Below are 14,992 nucleotides of genomic sequence, written 5' to 3'. Positions count from 1 at the left end.
TCTGGGAAGAGAAGGACATGCTGAGGCCCCAGAGACACCATAATTGTGAGCTTCTTCAACAAAGGAGACAGATTCAATTGCTGTAACTGCAGAGGGTCTTCCTGCTGTCTGCTGCAGAGAAAGCTATGGCCAGAGTCCTCCTCAACTGTCTTTTCATTGTGCTCCCTAGACTGTGTCCATATAGAGACAGTGGCTATGATCTTTACTGAGCATCAACGTAAGCAGCAGCATCACCAATACACATAGGTTTCTTGATCTCACTAAAGCCTTTGACAGCATTAATCGAGAGAGGGACTGTGAAGCATTCTTCTCAAACCCTAGCTGCCTGCAGAAGAATTCATCTCCATCTGAACATTCACTACATGGCGTGCAAGCCACCTGAATCGAAAAACCATAAGAGACCCAATCTCAGTGCAGACCAGGGCTAAGCAAGGCTGTGTCATTACACTAACACTTAGATACAGGAAAATATATCATTTTCACTGCAATGATGTGACTCACCTCTAACATTTCCCCCTTCAGTACAGCTAAATCTACAAGACAAATGAGGAAGTGTTCAAACTACATTGCCTCCAATACAGAAACAGCTTCTGTCATTGAGCTGCAGTGCGATTATGGCATTTTGCATACTTGCACGTTCAGAGCCGAGCTCCAAGTTATCATCGATTCATTCATTGATGCATAAGAAAACAAGCCTTGTACTCGACATCCACAAAACAAAGGCACTCTACAAATCTGGCTTCACTGTACAACACAATCGTCTGACAGGACTCTGGAAGTAAGTAATCTCTTCCAATATTTCATAAAGTTATGAGAGTCAGAGTAGATAGTCAAGAGTCTTTTTCCCAGGATGGAAATGTTAAATACAAAAGGGCATAGGTTTAAGGTGAGAGGGAGAAAGTTTAAAGATTTACGAGGCAAGCTTTCTCCCCCCAACACAGAGTGGTAGGTGCCTGGACCGTGCTACCAGAGGAAGTGGTGGAAGCAGATATGATAGCGATTTTAAGGCATTTAAACAGGCACATGAACTGGCAGGGAACGGAGGGATGTAGACCACGTTGCAGGCAGATAGGATGAGCTTAATTTGGCATCATGTTCGGCACAGGTCATGGTGGACCGACTGCCTGTGAAACGTCTGAGAAAAAATGTTTGAAATCAAGACCTCAAATCCAGCATGAAGTTCATGTCCTTAACATCCTCCAAGTCCACAGGAAGAACAAGGAAACCAACATCAGTATCCTCTCCCAGGCCAATTTCCAGCATTGAGACCCTTATTACAGTTAACTCTGACAGGCAGGCCACATTATTTGGTCACCCAATACCAGACTCCTTAAGTAGACACGCTATTCCAGAGGAGAGAAGGAACTTCTGGAATGACTTGAGAATCTTGAGTCCATTTGTCAGGGGCACAAGAAAGCCAAGCATAAACAGCAGAAAGAGTTCACCATCTCGCAAACTAACCACCCACCTACCCTTTTACTCATATTCTCCTTCCTACACCACATTTTCCATTTGACCACGTGAATTTCTCCCGCATCTCAGAACTGTGTGGGTTAGTAGATTAACTGGCCACTGTAAATTGCCCCTAGTTTTCTAGGTGAGCAGTAGAATCTTGGGAGGGGTTGGAATGTGAAAAGGAATAAAAGGGTGAATGTAGGATTACGTAGGAAAATGGGTGCTTGATGGTCAGCGTGGACTTCGTGAGCAAGGGGCCTGTTTCGTGCTCTCTCTATAGCTCCATGACTGAACATGTGATGGAGACTGTGGGTCCCACACTGGCAACATCAGCTGCCTGAGAACCCACTGAAATGGAGCGGAAGCAAATTATCCTTAGTCCTGAGGACTGCCAAAGAATAAGAGTTATTTGGACAAGTGGCTGTAACACCTGGCAGCCCAGATCTCACAGTACTATAGGGGTTAGAAATTGGAAATACGACAAAACAAGTGCTTTGGAGATGGGGTTGTGGTGGGCAGATGTTGGGGAACAAGCACCTTCTTATCTGCAGACATTTAACATCTCTGCAATCCAACAGGAAGATGTAATACTTGCCTTGCAGGAGCAGATTGAATGAATTCATCGGTCACTCTCTTTCAACAGTTTGAAATTATCATTTTGACTCTTAAAAGCTCCAGGTCTTGCTGCTTTCAAATAAGAACAGCTCCCACAAACAGTTCATACACCAGGCCAGTTTATCATCACAATATTATCTTAAGGGCGGCACGGTAGCGTAGCGGTTAGTGCAACACTATTACAGCGCCAACGATCGGGGTTCGATTCCTGTCGCTGTCTGTAAGGAGTTTGTGCATTCTCCTGTGTCTGCGTGGGTTTCCTCCGGGTGCTCCGGTTTCCTCCCACATTCTAAGATGTATGGGTAGGTTAATTTGGGGTTTAAGATGGGCAGTGCTGACTCGTTGGGCCAGAAGGGCCTGTTACCACCGCTGTAAATAAAATTAAAAAAAACAAATTTAAACTGGTTCTCAAGCTCTGAATACAAAGGACCCATTTGTGTTGGTTCATGTACTATGTCAGTCAACTGATAACGTCAAATACTAGCAGGATGTGCAAAGTCTCAAGGGGCTTACAAAAAACACAGAAAACATTTCAATCTCTGATAAACTGATTCCAAATTTGTTCTGTACCACAGGACTCTGAGGAGCAAATCAACTGGGGGCAGGCAGATAAGCAAATGTTTTTGTTTGAACTAAAAAATGCAATGGACTGCATTCCATACAAGGAAACTACCATTGTCATTATTAATATTTTCTAAGCACCAATGGATATCTTACTGTTTCAGCTTTTTCATTTTTGTTTCCACTTCCTCCTTTTTACCCAACAGTCTGATTACTATTTTTGCCAAACTATTTTTATAACTTGCATAATTTCTTTAGGTAATTCATTCCTTATTACTTTACAATTTCCTTCATGCTTGCAATTTTTCTGCTTCAAAGCATCAGTTCAATTTACTTTCAACTTCTACTTCAATTTTACACAGTAGTCCAAGAGACTGGGCAAAATTGAAAAGACAAATTGAAAAGTTGTAGGTTAATCTGGAAAATTCTTACAATAGAAAATCCATACCTTTCTTTTATTTCCCAATGATATCCTGATCTCCCCTTGAAACAAGGGTCATTCTTGCTCAGCCAACATGGCATTAACAGAGCTGCATCATCTGGCTCAAGCAGTTGATGCACGTGTGTAAACTTGTAGTGTGCCGATAATCATTAATGGTAGATCATAGCAGAATAGAAGGCAGAGTTTTCTTCACCCAACATCCACACAAATGCACTTTTCAGCAGTGATTAGCAATGCCCCAGCAATCTCTTCCCTCGCTTCCCGTAATAACCTTGGATACATCCCATCCGGCTCTGGTGATTTATCTATCCTAATGTTTTTCAAAGTTCCATCACATCCTTTTTCTTCACGTCAACATGCTCCAGCGTATCAGCCTGTTGTACACCATCCTCACAAATGTCAAGGTCTCACTCTCTGGTGAATACTGAAGCAAAGTATTCATTAAGGACCCTCCCCTACCTCTTCCAAGAGGCACAAATTTCTTCTTTTATCCCTGATCAGTCCTACCCTCACTCTAGTCATCCTGCTATTCTTTACATACGTGTAGAACGCCCTTGGGGTTTTCCTTAATCCTACTCGCCCAGAGCCTTCTCATGCCTCCTTCTAGCTCTCCTAAGTCCATTCTTAAGCTCCCTCCTGGCTACCTTGTAACTCTCAAGAGCTCTGTTTGATCCTTGCTTGCTAAACCTCAGGTAAGCTTCTTTCTTCCTCTTGACAAGATAGTTTACATCTCTTGTCAACCATCATTCCTTCACTCTACCATCCTTACCCTGCCTCAATGGGACAAATCTATCCAGAACCCCATGCAAGTACTCCCTAAGCAACCTCCACATTTCCATTGTGCGCTTCCCCAAGAACATCTGTTCCCAATTTATGCTCCCAAGTTCCTGTCTAACAGCATCTTAATTTCCCCCCCCCCCCCCCAATTAAATACCTTCCCATATCATCTGCTCCTATCCCTCACCATGATAAAGGTCAAGGAGTTATAGTCACTGTCTCCAAAATACTCTCCCACCGAGAGATCTGAAACTTGATCAGGCTCATTGCCTAGTACCAGGTCCAGAATGGCCTCTCCTCTAGTCAGGCTGTCCACATACTGTGTCAGGAATCCTTCCTGGACACTCCTAACAAACTCTGCCCCATCTATCCCCTTTACACTAAGGAGCCAATCAATATTAGGGAAGTTGAAATCACCCATGATAACAACTCTGTTATTTTTGCACCATTCCAAAATCTGCCTCTCAATCTGCTCCTCGGTGTCTCTGCTGCTACTGGGGGGTCTGTAGAATACTCCCAAAGAAGTGGTCGGTCCCTTCCTGTTTCTAGGTTCCACCCACACTGACCTCAGTTGATGATTCCTCCAGAACATCCCTCTCTTTCTACTGCTGTGATACTGTCCCTGATCAGCAAAGCTGCTCCCCCACCTCTTTTACCTCCATCCCTGCCCCTTTTGAAACACCTAAACCCCAGAGTATCCAACAGCCTTTCTTGCCCTTGTGACAGCTAAGTCTCTGTAATGGCCACAATGGTTCTGTAATGGCCACATGATTGGTCTTGTTGGTACTGTTATCACTTTCAATCACAAATCACTTAAAACAATGTTTAGATACTTTAAAGTAAAAATACTCAGGACCCAGTATTTATAATAAATAAGATGAAATGATCTTCTCAATATTTTGTATCATTAACAGCCACTCCAACACCAGTTCCTGGCTTCTGACCATCAACAATGAGGTCAACATGCAAAGGTCATAAATGTTGAAATTCATCTTTGCCCATAAGCATCAAATTCTTTAACTCTGCTTTGTGGCTCAAAAAGTAAGAAGGAACCTCCTTCCCTCCTTATTTATGAGGTGGGGTAATAAAAGGAAAAGTTCCAGCAGACCCAAGGCTCAATTGAGAGGTACATGCCATAAACCATTACAAAGTTCACAGCATTGGGAATGCATTACAGAATTTTTGAAGAAAACAGATGTGTGACATCCGCTTTACAAAACTGACTCAAACCTTATTTTTATAACAATGCTTTGCTTTTTCTCCCCCCTCCAGGTAACTCTCGTTGCATGACTACAATACCAATCACAATGCGTGTCATTCAATCTGCTCCTACAAACTCAAGCATTATAAACCAATCAATAGCATTAGTCAATCCAATTAGTAGCAAAGTGAATGGCACTTCACACACAATTCTTGAACACAACAATGTAGTTTTCTTAAATAGAAAAATAACAGTCTGTCTCAAGAACCAGCCTTAATCTGCAAACAAGTCACTGAACCACTAACGGACTGGAAATAGAGTAGATACCCAAGGACCTTTCAAATTGCTTTAATATGCACAGGCAATTTGGTAAAATAATAAAATTTTACAATACTATCTGTGGAGATTAAATAGTTGTTAAGAATCTATGGTGGGGGGGAAATGAGATATCTGGGAAAAAATAATTCGACTTCCACAAATTGAACAGAGCAGTGAAAAACAATTGCATAATACTTACGATAAAAGAAAGGGATGAACTCCACCGTTAGACAAGCAGCTTTATACTTCTGTCTGCTCTTCTCCACCGCACTGACAACTCTACTAGAAAAGGACAGGGAAAATTAGTGTTACAATTAACAAAACATGAAGGATTGCTGGGATAATGAAGCATGGCTATGGTAATTTCAAAAATTCACATTTAGGAGGGCAAACATGCACATGTTCCTGTTCTTAATTGCTATCCAGTGACTCCATTATAGAGTGAATGGATGCACAGAACTGAGATGAACTGTGAGCCTTTACTCTGTCAAACTGGCCAGTACCTCAAAGCACATCCACTTGGGAGGATGCTACAATCATCATCTGGTTGGCAACTATTATGAATTATTACAATCAAGTAATAGTGACAGCAACAAGGCAAAATCCATTTACATTATTTCTGAAACTTCCAAGATTGCCATTTTTTATATATATTAAATGGTTTTCTTCATATATCCGAAGATGTTCCATGGTGCCTGGTTATTTTGAATAATACATTACTAAATCAAATTAGAAACACAGAATCCTACTCACAGAAGGCCATTCAGCCCACTGTGCCTGAGCACTTGAAACAGTTGTTTGATTTCTCCACCCTCTCTTTCCTTATAGTCATATATGATGCTTTATCTTAAAAATCCAAAGATCCATGCAATATTGTTCTGCCCATACTTTTAGACTTACTCCTAGGTTGCAAGTAGAGGCAGATTCTAAGCTCAAGGTTTCCAAGTTCTACTCTGCCCTCAAAGTCCCTTAAACCTAGATTTTGAACACAACTGCCACAGCAAAATTCTAGAATAGTTTTTTTTTATGCCTTTTCTTTAAACATTTCTCTTAGCACTATTTCTTTTAAAATGACTTGCAACCGAATAAAATACTCTTGAGCACGACCCATGCCCAGATTGGAGGCTATCTGTAGTTGGAATTAGGTCAGACCACAGACAATAATGTACCTTGACATTATACCTTAAAGGGGAAGTTCAGGATCTTAAATCATGGCCCCCACTTCAGTTTCCTACTTCACATAACACACTGCATTACTGCCAGATGGAGACAACCAATATGATACTAAATTATGAAGCAGCAAGATACTGAACATACTTGAAAAATCAAAAATAAGAAAATATCCAGGCAACAAATATAGACAAAAAGAAAACAGAATCAAGTTATTTCTGTTTCGCTCTTTACACTGGCCTGATACTGAGTTATGGACTGCTGAAAATTGCTCAATTCATTTCACAAGTTATTTTGACATCTGTGTGTTTATTTCATCAGCCCAAACCAGATTAAAATATAGTGTTAACAACTTCAGTAGCTAGTCATCAATCTATTTTAAAGAGATGCAACCTAAAAGGAAAAGAAAACTTGTTGTATGTCAACAAGGAACAGATTGTGACCTTCACGCACTGAAACACAACCGCCAATCTCAATTATCAAAACCAAATCCAAAATTAGTTTCTCATGCAAAAAACCCTCACCATATGGGCATTAGACACAGTAACTTAAACTGAATATAAGAACTGGCCAAAAATTGTAACTAGTACTGCAGAAAAGCTTACTGGAGCTCTGTTGTACAATGTATATTCAGATCAAAACAACTCCTAGGCATACTAATTTCCTTCGACACGATTAATTAGTTGGTTTGTTGTTTCCAAATATACAATATACTATGGTTTGTTTTCATGAACAAAAGTTTGGAATGGGTTAAGGCCATTCAGACTCAGTCAGCCCACCTGGCAAAACCAGCCACCTCTGGATCCATTTGCTGTCCTCACCAACAAAACTAGATTCTTTTATGATGATATCATGGTGGGGGAGCAGGTGGATGGGATGGGCAAAATGTTTCCATTTAAAAGAACAGGAATTTAAAGACTGAAGTCATGGAGTTGCTTAAAGAGCAAGTACTTGTCTCTTGAATTCTCTTTATCTAATTCCAAGCCCAAATAATGAACTACCCACACAAGATTATGGGTATGTGTCTGTAACAAATTCTTCTGGTATACACAAGGCTAAGATCAGAAGTACCGGTGTAAGATCTGACAGTTGAAGATTATATAGGTAACAGTCTTTAAAATACATGCTCGTTGCTTCTAATTTAGCAAATTATGCTTGACACTTGAAAAGAATGAGTGCCTTTGAATGTGCTCTTGCTCCAAACTGTAATTTGACTACTACTGAGACACTGTACAAACTTCTCATGCAGAAATGTTTGACAATCTACAATTATGAGGTGGACACAGCTGAAGGCCTCAGAACAATCTGTTTCCTCCCATTGAGAGGTTGAGGTATGGCAGGTAATCATTTCTCCATTCTAGTGTAATAATTTACACAAGCAATAAACACTGTGCAGCACAACTGTAATGAAGATGACATATATATTTTAATTGGAAAGAATAGTCATTTTCAACCACTTTCCTGCCACTTTCAGCTAAATTCTATTAGTGGCTTTGCAATTCAACTGAAACCTCATTTCCTAAATTCATGAAAATCTAACCCCTGCAAACAAACAATTTACCAAGGGGTAATGGTGGATAGTTGATGCATTTTTGTTAGAAGTACTTAATGTCCAATGAAAACAATACTAATAAAAAAATGTCAATACTCATGATTGTTGGCAGGTTTTCACAAGATTATGCAAGAAATCATTGCGAAGTACTGGATGTCGCATGGAACCTTGCAGCATACAAGTTATATGGCACCTCAAACCTATGCCCTTTGAAAGAGCTGCTTAGTTAATGCCACAGTCTACCATTTTCCCTAAATGCTTAACACATTGGTCCTCTCCAAATTACAGGCAATTCTTGAGCCAAATCCATGTCTAACTCTGCAGAGTACAGTACAGCCTATGATCTTCATGATGCCTGCAGTTTAGTAATTACCTCCTCTGGTGCACAAGTTGACTTTGCTGATGTGCATCCCTGGTTGTGGGCATGGTTTCAGGTAGTTGCTAATTGCCTTTCTGCATGTGGCTTTGTAGCTTGCTCTTGAACCTAATGTGGAATGGGAGCATTCAACCCTCTTCAGGGTTCCAACCCAGCTCATCAGGAGGTGCAGACAGAAGGAAGCACTGCTCTCCTTGGCAGCAGCTACCTCACCCCCCAAAGCTGTGACGGCATTCAATGCTTCCTGAAGATTGCTGAGCTCGTCAAGCAACTCTTGAGTAGTCGTACCACTGTCAGGGAGGCAGAGACACCAGCCCCAGCTCCTGACCTCAACCTGTGTACTTGGCACAAGTGCTCATTAAGTTTGTACAGGGAAAGATGGGCCTCATGGCAGGAATGGCAGGTGTGCACCTGCTCAGGCCTGTTCTGGTTCATGATCTTCAGAAAGATTCACAGCATGACCAGACTGTTGTCGACTTGCTTGCAATACAGGACATGGGATGTTTTACGATGTTAAGGCTAAACAAAAGTTGTTTCTATTTGAGACATTCACAACCAAGATATCCAAAGTCAGCGTAAGAGTGCTCTGTTTGCTTGCCTTGGGTCCGAGCAATAGAAAATGTTACCACTGACGGAACATTATACAACTGCTACTCAGCTTGAAGCAGCTCGCAGGACTGCAAATAAATTTGCAGCATCTTCATCATATCAAGCTACTTTTACATTGACAGAGGATTCTGAAAGCCTTTTTACAATGTACACACTTGTTGCTGTAATCATTCTGCAACAGCTTATGAGCTGGTGTGTTCTGGTAAAATTGCAAGACTGATAGCATTCTTAATTATGCACACAGCAATTTCAGGTAAAACATTACACAAAGTTGCCCTCCAGGTAGCACAGTTCCTGTTAGCTTTGCAAAAATGTTTTTTCCATTGTTCACCTGACCAGTGGCATCCATGACATCATTATACTTGCATGTAGATATGAATAACCCCCACCATTGATAATTAGCAATGGAGAGCATTAAATAGCCTTCTAACAACATGACAATGTAATCACTGCCAATCTCACTAAGAGTAAGTATTACAAGTGTGCATCATTGGATCAAAAATCACTTGTGATATTATAAAACATCTTATATAGATGTGCAATACAAAAAACAAAATTAGTTGATATTTTAATCTAAAATTACTTTTTTTTTAATAAATGGAGTTCACCAAAAAAAAACTTAGCTTTGAACATTTACTTGAAATCTTGATCCACTTCACCCAGCTGCTCTCTTGTCTCCAGTTTCGATACGGGTCATATAGACTCTCACAGAATATAAGTGCATGTCTTACAAAATCTTCAGCTGGTGTTTGATCTGCCATTTCTTTCTCTTTGGTCTTTGCTTTTTAACTTGTAGTAAAAGAAAATTAAGGGAACATCACACTGAGCATGTAGCACTGATTTCAAGGAAGCTCCAGTCTCATTGGATTCCTGTTCTGTGGTTTGTTTACAGCTCTCACTAACGCTACAATGGACATTCATATAGTAAGAAAATTCAAACCTAATTTCCCAATGACAATTTTAAACTTAAGCTATTAACTTGAACAAAGGCAATTTTACATGACACTATCAAATACTGTGCCCATTTGGCCATATTCTCACTTGTTCCTTTATTTCTCTCATTCAATAAAAAATCTCTTCCTGCTTCTTCCCTCCCACAGTTCTTTGCATTACTGTTTTTGCAAGTTGTAGCATATTTCTCTCCTGACATACAAGTAGCCTATAGAAAGTTTTAACTGTGTATTTTTAGCACCTGTTCCAATTTTTGTCTTAAGTATGAAAAGTTTAGCTGAAATAATAAAACAAAATCATTTAATCTACAGCAAACTAACATCAAAAGTTAACATGCCAATAAATTATTTTGTCTTTGGATATAAAGTGCTGGAAATGTTTAGAGGAAGGAATTATTGAAATAGAAAGTTATTCACTTACCTGCTGAATGTAGACTGTCGTCATGGTGATAACATGGTTAATGTAGGAGCAAGGTTCCAATCTCCTCAACATTAGCCAGGTTTCTGGGATAAAAGGAGAATGATCTGATTTATAATTTACATTGAAATTCAAAAATAAGGCAGATTGCTAGAAATCTAAAGTAAAACAGAAAATTGCTGGAAATACTCAGGGTGGTCACAAGTGTTAGAAGAGAAACAGAGCTAATGTTGAAGACCTGAGGTTGCTTGAGTATATCTAGCATTTTCTTATTTATAATTTACATTGTTCTAGAAAACTCCAATAGATTAAAGAAAAAATAGTAATTCCTGTTGTTCAAATAGTAGAATCAGCTTGGATGAGCTCAAAGACAGAAAACATATGGTAGGAGCTCTACATAGGCCCCAAACAATGATGGTAATGTAGAAGAAATGTATAATTAGGAAACTGGAGGAGCATGTAATAAGGGTAATACAATGATCATCAAGAACTTTATTCTAATCTCCGGCAAACCAATTTAGCAGTAAGATGCGAAAGACAAATTCACAGAGTGCATTAGGGAATGGTCTTCTAAATCAATAGGAACCAATGAGGTAATAAGCTATTTAAAATCCAGTGCTGTACAATGAAAAACAGTTAGTTGGTAAACTAGTAGTTAAAGGGCCTTCAGAGAAGAGTGATCATAAAATGGCAGAACTTTTTATGAAGGCAAAGTGAATTAGTTCAATCTAAAATCAGGGGTTGAAATCTGAATGAAGCAAGCAATGAACACAAGGTGCAAGTTGCCTATGGCAACAACATTAAAAGGCATGGTAGTAAAATGAGCAATGATTAACATTGAAAACATTAATACCTAATTTACAAGTTATATACATCCCTCCAAGGCAAAAGAAACTGGAAAATACTGTGGATGTAGCAATAATTTAAAAATATTAGATCAAAGAAAAGGCTTATGATGTTGCCAGAGAAAGAGGACCAAGGAATAGGAAAGATGAAGAAAAGAGAATTGAGAAACAAGAACAGGCTGTTAAAGCCTCTACAGACAGATAGGGCCTTCATACCCAAGACCCAAGGAACGATATACTTGCAATAGAGGGAAAGTTCACATTTCCTCGAAATGGGGCGGGGACGATTATGTCAATATGATCTATACTCGAGTTCAAAACAAGAGGTGATCTCACAAAATTATTATGGGTTTTAACAAGTTGGATGTAGGGATAATGATCGAGGCAGAATGTCTAGAACCAGGGATCACAGTTTCAAAATAAGGGATCAGCCATTGAAGACTGTAATGGGAAGGTTTAACCACCCCCCCTCCCCACCCACTAGAAAGTATGAATCTTTGGAATTCTTTACCCAAGACGCTCAGTTGTTGAGTATATTCAAGTCAAAGATCAATAGGTTTTTGGGATATTATGGGAGTCAAGTGATATGAATTAGTACAAAGTGACACTGAGGTAAAAGATCAAACATAATCTTACTGAATGGTGGTCAATGGACAGAAAACAAATCAGGAATAAATGGATCATTTTAGGGTTGGGAGACTACAACCAGTGGGGTACCACAGTAACTGGTGCTCCTGCTTTGCTCTCTTATGTTGGCATACATTATGATATTGAAACCATACCGGCATATAATGATGAGGAATTTGACCAGAATGAGTGCCAACGCTTGCTGTTCGTCCTCTAACCCGTCTGACAGTTTCTGCATACATTGCAATTGCTGATGTCTTAGGACCTGCAGAATGTTATCAGGCAACAAGGATAACCCTGGTGGGACTTCATCCAATCTAAGGGTGAAATAAAATCATTACAAGGTTGAGATACACAGCAACAAATAAATACTTCAGCAAATACTGGGGACAAAATATATTTTTAAACCACCCAACTTAAATCAGAAATTCAGTCAAGGTTTTGGAACAGTAACCTGAGGCAGCAAATTGATAATAAATTGGACCTTTGCTGAACACAAACACTAGCTGATCAATTGTCACCATGTTGGAAAAATTAGGAGTCTGTACTTCAAACAATTCAGATCACAATTAACTGTTAAACAGAGTACACATTGGTAGCTTGGGAAAGACACCAACAGATCTAACATAGCTACTGCTCTGCCCTCTTGCAGCTTAAGGTGCCCTGGACTGTAAAAGACTTCAGTTTATTCTTCAAAATTATGAAAACTGTTGATAAAATAACAGACAGAAACGGTTTCCACCAGCTGGTGAGATGGCAACCAGTGACCCCAAAATTTAAGGAAATTAGTAAAAGCAGAAGGGTGATCAATTTTGTTTATGCAGACAGCTGTTATAATTGCAATATACTGTTTGAAAGGGTCACTGAAGCAGATGCAATAGTAACTTCCAAAAAGATGTACTAAATAATTAAAGGGGAAAGATCTGCCACTGAAATAGGGGAGTAAAACTGGAGAAATCTTTCAAAGAACTGGCATCAATACATCGGGTGATTACCTCTTTCGGTGGGGAATGATCCCATCTGTTAAAGCTAGGGATTAGTAAACAACTAAATCCAAGCTGAAATGGTGGAAGAACTCAACTTTTCCTGGGGTCTCCGACCTGGAACATTGACTGGTTTCTCCTTGCAGAGACTGGCCAAGTTCTCCCAGCATTTCTGCTTTTGTTTCACATTCCAGCATCTGCAATATTATTTGTTTTCCTTTACTACTGAATCCAAGCTGATACTTCACTGCATACTTTTGTGCATTGTATGGTGTTTAGCGTCAGATTATAAGTAGCAAGAACTTGATGAAAGTGACATATTTTTCTTAAATGCCTTGAATAAAGTTGGTAACAAATTGATATTTCTTGCATTCACACCTGTGAATTCAAACCCAGCTCTGAGATACAAATGAAAAAAATACAGGATTTACACAGAGCAGAAAGAGGTTTACCAGGATAGTATGAGGAATAGGGAACTGAGATATGTATAAAGAGAGAAGCTGAGATTTGTACTTTAGAGTTGGATTGTTACGAAAAATCTTGTGCAGGCATTCAAACTAAAGGGAGATTTTGGTAAAACAAAAGGATTGGTAACCGGAGGTTCCAGACTTAAAATTCTAACTACCAAGATCTGCAGAGCAATCTGTAAAAAGTGCTCAAGTCAGAAAAGTACTTGAAGATGACAAATTTCTGGGCATACGTTGCAAAATTCTACCTTTAGGTCACCTCAAAGCAGATCACATCCAATAGGTTATTTTAAATTCAATAAGTTATTTGTTCACTGCACTAGATGGGCTTAACCTCATTTAAGCAGCCAACTTAAAAAGTTACTCAAATTACATTCAAGTTAAAATTTTAACATGATACCTTGCTTGGAATTAAACTGAAGAAAATTTAAGGCAAATCCTTCTGCAAACTTAAAAATGTCACCTTTTTATTTTCCCTAATTCCTCCAAGTAACAGTAATCAACTAATTCACGATTTCAGTTAGAGGAAGGATGGTGCCTATGTCAGGGAAAGCCTCATCCATAAGAAATGTACTACAATAAACCTTTTAGAAAAATAAATGAGAAATGAAAGTTGCAACCTTAAGTACCAAGTGCTGTCTCCTGAGAGTGCTTGAGCAAACTGCTTTCTCTATTTACACTAACACCAGCACATCTTAGGCAAAATCAAATTCTCCTAAGCAGTCGCCCAATAGTAGCAATAAAAATAACCATTTAAACAAAAAACAAGAAAAAAAATGCCAAATTTAAATTGAGAAACTATACATTCTAAAGAATGTTTGGAATTAAAATATGAATCATTGCATTGACATAAACAGAGGAACAAAAACTCAGAATATCCTAACACCAAAGTTTATCCACAGCATTGTATATTCCATAATATGGAAAAATGCCACTCCACCACAGGGCTCTTTACGCTCTACATGCGCTTCCTCCTCAATTAAGCATAAACTTCCATTCCTTTCTCCCTCGTGCTCATCCAGCGGCCCTTCATGTACATTCATGCTATTTGTCACCATAGTTCTTTGAGGCAGTGAACTCTACATTTGCAGCACTCTTTGGTGATTCTCCATTCCAAGTGTGTTGCCATCAACAATCTTTGATATTATTCTAAGTTTCACCTCCAAGATGTCAATCAACACTTTGTCAGCAGCAATGTTTCAGACAACTATGTGGAGTCTTACTTGTTACTATCCCTTATGCTATAGTTATGATAAATATGACTGCTCCTAACAATATCACCAGCAGGACTTCATTGTCTGAAATTACATCGAGAAGCACCCTTTCTCCTACAGGGATCAGTATGCAACAATTCAAAATATTTCTTGAATGCATCTTAGGAATTCTGCAGTCTCTACATCTGTTAAAGTATGTGTCAGAATAGTTGAATTCCCTTACTTTTGCTGTCTTACATTTCCACTTCTCTGAAATTCACCTACATTTTGCTCCCTATGTCTCTCCAATTGTTTTAGTGTACTTCAGTAGTGTGATTGCCCTTTATCTGTACCCCCACTTCAACTCGTATGGGCTTATTTGTTCGTCTTTCTTGCCTGAAATCACTAATATCAGGATTGCTGAGCTGCCATT

General features: G+C 39.2%; 1 protein-coding gene across 1 annotated transcript in view; it reads right to left on the bottom strand.

The window, feature by feature from the left end:
• LOC127574082 (neurobeachin-like protein 1) overlaps positions 1-14,992 on the bottom strand; it is a 199,382-nt gene that overhangs the window by 115,392 nt on the left and 68,998 nt on the right. The window contains 5 exon segments of the mRNA XM_052022775.1: positions 5,569-5,651; positions 9,731-9,857; positions 10,444-10,498; positions 10,500-10,530; positions 12,072-12,233. Of these exon segments, the coding sequence (XP_051878735.1) occupies positions 5,569-5,651; positions 9,731-9,857; positions 10,444-10,498; positions 10,500-10,530; positions 12,072-12,233 (458 nt within the window).

The sequence above is a fragment of the Pristis pectinata genome, chromosome 1, assembly GCF_009764475.1.
Source record: "Pristis pectinata isolate sPriPec2 chromosome 1, sPriPec2.1.pri, whole genome shotgun sequence".
NCBI lineage: Eukaryota > Metazoa > Chordata > Chondrichthyes > Rhinopristiformes > Pristidae > Pristis > Pristis pectinata.
This window is presented reverse-complemented; position numbering and strand designations above follow the sequence as displayed.